Consider the following 8,490-nt stretch of genomic DNA (forward strand, 5'->3'; position numbering starts at 1 on the left):
AATTTTTTAAAAAAAATGAGAAAAAAAAGTAGGAAGGAAAAAAGTGTACCCAACCTCCTCTTTTAGTTATAGGATCAGTAGACATTTCTTTAAAGAGAGAACAACTGTCAAAACAATATAACTGGATAACTACATTTTATGTCCGTGTCTAATACATGGGCTTACAACTTTATCAATATTAAATAGTTTATTATGATTTCAAATTTAGTTTACAATTTTAAATAAACCTATTCGTGTTATGGCTCGCATAATGATTAAATACATATTTTTTAATGTCAAGTACGGGATCACAAGTATATTACTTCATATTTTAGTTCTTAATTATTTTTCATAATAATATCACATTATTAGTACAATAGTTTAAAAAAAGTTCTATAATAGGGAAATTATTGTAGCATGTGCTTTATGAAATAATTACGGCAAACAATTCCATAAATATGTCTCAACTAATAATAACAGTGGCGAACATGTGATTATTGTATTACAATATGCAAATACAACACTTATAACCGTATATCTTCAAAATTATAAGCTTTTATGAATTAAATGTACGAAGATCTAATATTGATAATATCGTAAACCCCGTGTCGAGTGTTGGACACGGGTCTAAAATCTTGTATATTAGCTATTATTCTATTGGATATATATTAGTTATTATTCTTTATCTATTATATTAAATTTAATGGTTAAAATTGAAAATTATTGATTGACAAAAAAATTGTAAATTAAAGTTAAAATTGAAAACAAAAGTCAACTTTAAAATTCGATAGTTGTGATTGGTCATTAAGTTTTTAAAACAAATGCCTTTTATTATATTAAAAAATATATATTTTATGGAAAAAGTAAAGTAGAAATAAAATGCTGAAATTTTTTAATTAATTAAATGATGAAAATGTAAAACAAAATTCCCAAGTTGATAACTACAATTTATAATAATTATAAATTAAGTATTTAGTGAGGGTGGAAAGCATAAATTATTGATGAAAAACAAAAAAGTGTAAATTAGTGAGATTTGTTTTTATAAATATTAATATAAGTATAATAATAATAATATAATAATATATTTGGATAATGATTATGAGGATTTTTAATTTATAATTGATTTAATTATGACATCATTAATTTCTAATTTGATAAAATCGAGAGTTATGATTGGTTAATAAGCTATTAGATCAGTTGTCTTTTAATATTTACCAATAAACTAAAACAAGATTGAGATATTCTTAAAACGACATGTGACGTAATCCTTGTAACATGATTGCTACAAGTATTTTAGGGATGAAAGTCACATCAATCAAATAAATAAATAAAAAACAAAAAAGCTTTTGATATGTAGTATCAATAATTTAGGTAAAACAAAATTATAACAAAAAAATCTCACCCTTTTGTATAAACTTTGCCAGCCAGAAATTTGTCGGAAGGTGATGCAAAGGACTGAATTTTTGGGGGGTCATCAATCGCCAAATGAAAAATAATTGGGGTCAGCGATCACCAATGGACTGAATTGTTGGGAAGTTGAGATGGCGACGACAGTGGATATATATGGACCGCCGGATACGACAATGGACTAAAAGTTTTTTTTCTGTGTGTGTCTGATAGAGATGGATTTGAGGATAAAGTATTCATAAGGGTAGTAGCAGTAAGTTAAGGGGTTTTTAGACTTATCAAGTTTTTAATAACCCAGTTTCCTTTATAAGGGAATATAGTATAGAGTTCCACGAAGATCATTCCTAGTGTCCAACTGGTCAGAAAAACTCTCGATTTTACCCAAGGTCTTGAGTTCGATCCTTAGGGATGACAAAACCTTGGGGTTTTTCCCTCTGAATACTTGTAACGGCTCATGGTCAACATCTCGTTGTATAGGGTACGTGCAAGGTTTCACCATTATACGGTGAGGTTTCTCCGATGTCGTGTTCCGACTGAATGTTCGGAAAAAAAGGATAGATATAGAAAATTTATTTTCAAAATTTATATTTATCCAAATATTTTTTAAAAACATTAAAATTAAAAATGATTAGAAAATATGGAAAAATTATTGGAAATATTTCAAACATTAGAAATTATTATTTGAGAAATTAAGGAAAAAGTGTGAGTTAGGGCATAAGTGTGGATTCCACGGCAGCTGATATATGAAAGAAAAATTATTTCCAAAATTTATGCCTATCCAAATATTTTATAGAGTTAATTGCATAAATCGTCCATGTGCTTTACACAAAATCGTAGTTTACATCCCTAATGTGTTTTTTAGTGGTTTACATCCAAATTTCAAGTTTTCTTTGCATAAATTATCCTTCTTAATAACGCAGTTAAATTATTTCCGTTAGATGACAACACGTGCCAAACACGTGAGGACCTTTTTGTCTTTTCCCTTCTCATCTACAAACCATAGGGATGTTTTCTGCAAATAGTTTCTTTATTCTTCCTTTGATATTATTGTATATAAAATCCCCTTTTTCTTTCCCATTTCCCATTTATGTTCCTTCAAAAAACCCTAAACATTTTCCATCTCAATAACCACATATGGTGAGTTGTTCATGTGGATCTCCTTCTACAATACGCACATCATGGATACAAAATAATCCAGGAAGAAGATTCTACTGTTGTTCAAGAAAGGTTAGTGCAATTAACTCTTTATTTTTATGAAATAATTGTAGGCATTGATTTAATCGTGAACAGGGATCCAAATGTAGATTTTTTTGTTTGTACGACCCACCAATGTGCTCAAGGGTTGTTGAAATCATACCGGGTTTGCTACGTTTCATGAATAAAGCTTAAGAATCAAGTAAAGCAAAAGCAAGTGAAGCAAGAAGATATAAGATTATTTATATTCTTAGTTGGGTGTTTTTTTTGTTTACATAGTGTATTAGAATTATAAGTGTAATCCCCAAAATCATTAACAGTTTGCACATTATTCCCACCCTTCCCAAAATCATTTTGAACCAATTATGTAAAGAATGGACCATCATTTTTATTGCCATGTTCTATAAATAAAATCTTTTTACAAGGTAAGTTAGTTTCTATAAGTTCGACATATACCTCCAGTACTTTATACATGACATCATACTGTAATAAATCTCTAACATCTCCATCATTGCTCAGTGGATGTATTCCCACATCCATATTATAACTTTCTGGGGCTCTAAAATAGTAAGACATTGGAGTTTTTTCTATATAACCTAACTCTTGCATCATCGAATTTAGTTCAGGAACACTAAAAGCATCACCATCAACCATGTCCACAAACTTTACCTTTCCATTGATGTAATGACCTGCGAGGAGACTTAGTGAAGGCCCCTCCATGATGAATTTTCAAAGTGAATAAATTAGGGCTTTAACCTATAAACAATTTTTTTTTTATGAATACATTAGTGCTAACACTATATAAACAGATTAAAAACAAAATCTTTTGATTAGCAATTAACTCATAGCAATATTTTAAAAATAAAAAAAAGGAAAAAAACCCTAACTTACCATATGCCTTAATCTGTTAGGAAGTCACCAACCTTGCCTTTTCGTATATACCAGGTAGATGCCATTGTAAATCTTTGATTGGATATACTATACCATTGAAATATCAAAAGGAGAAAGAAGTCGAAAGGAAGACGAAAGAGTACTTTGGTGGGAATGAAAAGAAAGAAAATATAGATGTTCGTGTTTTATAAACAACGAGAGCAAGTACCCGCGCGTTGCAGCGGTGGGATGGTGAGGGTGATAGGTGAGGTGATATGTCATAGAGTGTCATAGCCAAATGTCTTAGCTGTAATTGCTCCGTCATCGGATTTAAAAACTCATCGAAAGTATATCGAATAACATCTCTAATGAAAGAGCATGAAATTTTAAGAACACCCATATAATTTTTATAATTTATCGATGTACGGTTTTTGAGATAAAAGATTTTGAAAAAATTAGAGGAATAAAATGATTTATGGAGGAAAGAGAAAGTTATAGACATTGATGTATGGTACATCATGCATATTCATGTGTATATTGTTGAAATTAAATGTTGAAAGTTAAAAAGTGGATTTGTTTTATAATATAGTATAGATATAAAAGTATAGATAATATCAAAGTAAACAATAATATCAAAGAAAGAAGAAAGAAACTTTTTGCAGAAAACGTCCATATGGTTTGCAGATGAGAAGGGAAAAGACAAAAAGGTTCTCACGTGCTAGGCACGTGTTGTCATCTAACGGAAATAATTTAACTGCATTATTAAGAAGGACGATTTATGCAAAGAAAACTTGAAATTTAGATGTAAACCACTAAAAAACATTAGGGATGTAAACCACGATTTTGTGTAAACCACATGGACGATTTATGCAATTAACTCTAATTTTTAAAAACATTAAAAATTATATGAGAAATTATGGAAAAGATATCAAACATTAAAAATTATTTGAGAAATTAAGGAAAAAGTGCGAGTTAGGGCATAAAACGTGGATTCCACGGCAGCTGATATGAAAGAAAAAGTTTGAAGAACTCGCAACCGTCGGATCATAATATCCAAAGGCTGTTAAAAAGCCCTAGCCTAAACCTTAGTTTTCTCAGTAATATAAATACACCATTTGCAGTCAATTTTCACAATTTTCATATCGCTCTCTCTCTCTCTCTCTCAAATTGCCAAAACCCAATTACACAGAGGTATCCTCTATTCTTTTAAACCTTATTATCACTCTTTAATCCTTAATATCATATATTTTTCTATTCTTACAATTATATAATTTATATACACATATTCTGTATATCTATGTTTAATATGTTTATATCTTGCGGATGAAGCGTTTTTATCTGTGTTATATATTGATGAGTTTTATACCGATTTTAACGACTATCATATGAAATTTTAGCTTAATTACTTTTTATATTTTAGATGAGTATTAATTAATTTTACGTTATTATTATTTGTTTTATTATGCAATTACATGATTTAGGTTTAGTAACCGCTTCTGATCTGCTTATTTTTTTTACCGCGGGCTTTATGATTATAGTTACCTGATTTATTTATGTATATTTTAAAATCTATTTATGTTATATAATGAGTTTTATATCGATTTTAACAAATATTATATGAAATTTTAGCTTAATTACTTGTTTATATATTACTACATTAATTATTGTTACGTTAGTAATTCTTTTTTATTATGCAATTACATGATTTAAGTTTAGCAACTGCTTCTGATCTGCTTATTTTGTTCACTGCGGGCTTTATGATTATACTTACCTGATTTTATTTATGTATATTTTTAAAACCTATTTTCTGTTATATAGATGAGTTTTATACAGATTTAAATGAATATTATATGAAAATTTAGCTTAATTACTTACTTATTTATTATATTTAATAATTTTTACTTTAGTATTTATTTTTTATTATGCAATTACATGATTTAGGTTTAGTAACTGCTTCTGATCTGCTTGTTTTTTCACTGCGGGCTTTATGATTATACTTACCTGATTTTTGTATTTGTATATTTTAAAATCTATACATGTATTTTTCTATTAAAGTTTTAGTGAATAAGTTGATTATTTTCGTTGCTATATGCTTATAAGTTATAGTCACATGATTCTAAGTTTTTAGTTGCGATGATTATGCTAATCTTTTAGGATATCTCAGTTTGTGAAGTATTTTATATCGTTCGGGCTGTGTTTTTTTTTAATTAATATGCTGTTTTTGCTAATATGGTTGTTTCAATGAATTATTTTGTGGATTGATTCTTTCTAATTTTATGGAATTTAGTTATGTTTATTGAAGCTTTTTTTTTCTACATCATCTTGTTATTTATAATATATATGTTTTCTAAACAATAAATGCTGAATTTTTTCAATATTTTACCTTGGATTTTAAGATAATATAATGATTTTAGTTTTTTTTTTTTTAATTTTATAAAAGTTTATATATATATTTTTTATTGTGGACGGATACTTGTTTAAACAGGTTATATATTCGTTGTTCAGTTTGTTTTAAATACAATATTTCATTTACTGATTTGTTCTTGTGGTCTGCTAGTATATGTAAACTGTATCATATGTTGCTGATGCATGTCCTGTTACAGTTGATCTGTTTGTGTTGTGCTTTTAATGTTGATAATGCTGTTATAGTATTTAAATTTGTTTGTGGCAGTGATTTCTCATCATGGGTAAAGAAAAGGTTCACATCAGCATTGTGGTCATTGGCCATGTTGACTCTGGCAAGTCAACCACAACTGGTCACTTGATCTACAAGCTTGGAGGAATTGACAAGCGTGTTATTGAAAGGTTCGAGAAAGAAGCTGCTGAAATGAACAAAAGGTCATTCAAGTACGCATGGGTTCTTGACAAACTTAAGGCTGAGCGTGAGCGTGGTATCACAATTGATATTGCTCTATGGAAGTTTGAGACTACCAAGTACTACTGCACTGTCATTGATGCTCCCGGACATCGTGATTTTATTAAGAATATGATTACTGGCACATCTCAAGCTGATTGTGCTGTTTTGATCATTGACTCTACCACTGGTGGTTTTGAGGCTGGTATTTCCAAAGATGGTCAGACCCGTGAGCATGCTCTTCTTGCTTTCACTCTTGGTGTTAAGCAAATGATCTGCTGTTGCAACAAGGTGAAGCTTTTATTGTTATGACTTTTTTGCATATTTTTCTCTAAATCTACATGTTTAATTTTTGTTATTATTCTAATTAGTTAGAAGTACCTATATGGACAGTTTAGGTTATGGGTTAGCAACTTAACACGGATTTGCATTAAAATGGCCGTTTTTGGTATGTGTCTGTTGAGTTTGGAATAGTTCAATATGGAATATGAATCAAGTAGTCATCTGTTGGTAGGATTTGTTTTGTGCTCCAAATAAGTTTTTCCATAAAATTTTCTTGCATATGTGATTTATATTTGATATCTTTAGTGATAAAGTGTTACTCTAGTGCTTTCATTAGGTTTTTTAGGTTTTTGCATCTTACTGTACCTTTTAGGTTTTTGCATTTTGTATAACCTTCTGTTATCCTTACATAACATGATTTGAATTGACCGTCCGTTCATTTTGAACGGGTTGAAAGTCTACTGCTATTCTTGCTTAAAATGCTGATTTGCTGTTTTATTTTTTATAGATGGATGCAACCACTCCGAAATACTCCAAGGCTAGATACGATGAAATTGTTAAGGAAGTTTCATCTTACTTGAAGAAGGTTGGGTACAACCCAGAGAAAATTGCCTTTGTTCCCATCTCTGGTTTTGAAGGAGATAACATGATTGAGAGGTCAACAAACCTTGATTGGTACAAAGGACCCACTCTTCTTGAAGCTCTTGACAATGTCAATGAGCCCAAGAGACCATCTGACAAGCCACTTCGTCTTCCACTTCAAGACGTGTACAAGATTGGAGGTATTGGAACTGTGCCTGTGGGACGTGTGGAAACCGGTGTTATAAAACCTGGTATGGTTGTAACCTTCGGACCAACTGGTCTGACCACTGAAGTCAAGTCAGTTGAGATGCATCACGAAGCCTTATCTGAAGCTCTTCCTGGTGACAATGTTGGGTTCAATGTCAAGAATGTGGCTGTCAAGGATCTCAAGCGTGGCTATGTGGCATCCAACTCCAAAGATGACCCTGCTAAGGGTGCTGCAAGTTTCACATCTCAGGTTATTATCATGAACCATCCTGGTCAGATTGGAAATGGTTATGCTCCAGTTCTGGACTGTCACACATCTCACATCGCTGTCAAGTTTAGTGAAATTTTGACCAAGATTGACCGTCGGTCAGGAAAGGAGCTAGAAAAGGAGCCTAAGTTTTTGAAGAACGGTGATGCTGGAATGGTTAAAATGCTTCCAACTAAGCCGATGGTTGTGGAGACTTTTGCTGAGTACCCTCCTCTTGGTCGATTTGCTGTTAGGGACATGAGGCAGACCGTTGCTGTTGGTGTCATCAAGAGTGTGGACAAAAAGGACCCAACTGGAGCTAAGGTGACCAAGGCAGCAGTGAAGAAGGGGGCCAAGTGAAGGATTTGCTATTATCTGTTTGTTTCTATTATCTTTAGTGACTATGTTTATTTTTCCTTATGGTTTAGAAATTTTGGTATTTGGTTTTGGAACTTGCATTGCTGTACTCTAGCCTCACTTGTGAGGATGGGTGGAGGTATCGAGCAACATGTTGCTTGATGACGGTGATGGAAGTTTTCAATATCCAGATTTTTGTGGTTATGTTGCTACTTTGAGTTTGTGGTTTGTTGGCAAAACTCTTTGAAGTCTGGTATTATGAACTTCTATGCCCTTTTGGGAAATTTTCTTGTTATTGTCTATATGCTTGTTAGAGCTTCTTTGCTGATATATTGATTTTACTTTTTATGGTAATATTCTGATGCCCCTAGGAGTTTGAAACTTCGCCCTAGTTATTAGACATTACGGAGTATGTTATTATTGGCTTGCTTAATGATTTGGCAAGTGTTTTATAGTTGAAAGCTTGCAATAGTGCTTATATGTTAAAGATAGTTCAAGTCCAGCTTAAGAT

The 8,490-nt window shown here is 31.3% G+C and overlaps 1 protein-coding gene across 1 annotated transcript; it reads left to right on the top strand.

Annotated features, from left to right (window-relative positions):
- The first annotated feature begins 4,559 nt into the window (after positions 1 to 4,559).
- Positions 4,560 to 8,274, top strand: LOC122609057 (elongation factor 1-alpha). Its single transcript, XM_043782384.1, has 3 exons — positions 4,560 to 4,641; positions 6,122 to 6,595; positions 7,095 to 8,274. Exons 2-3 carry the CDS (start codon positions 6,134 to 6,136, stop codon positions 7,980 to 7,982), a joined length of 1,350 nt encoding a protein of 449 aa, XP_043638319.1. The 5' UTR covers positions 4,560 to 4,641; positions 6,122 to 6,133; the 3' UTR covers positions 7,983 to 8,274.
- Positions 8,275 to 8,490: the final 216 nt, after the last annotated feature.

This window comes from Erigeron canadensis, chromosome 1 (genome assembly GCF_010389155.1).
Source record: "Erigeron canadensis isolate Cc75 chromosome 1, C_canadensis_v1, whole genome shotgun sequence".
Classification (NCBI taxonomy): domain Eukaryota; kingdom Viridiplantae; phylum Streptophyta; class Magnoliopsida; order Asterales; family Asteraceae; genus Erigeron; species Erigeron canadensis.

Excerpts from the sequence above, each read along its gene's own strand:
- LOC122609057 (XM_043782384.1), top strand. The coding sequence starts at position 6,134 with ATGGGTAAAGAAAAGGTTCACATCAGCATTGTGGTCATTGGCCATGTT. Across the intron at positions 6,596-7,094 it reads TGATCTGCTGTTGCAACAAG|ATGGATGCAACCACTCCGAA; the intron begins GTGAAGCTTTTA and ends TATTTTTTATAG.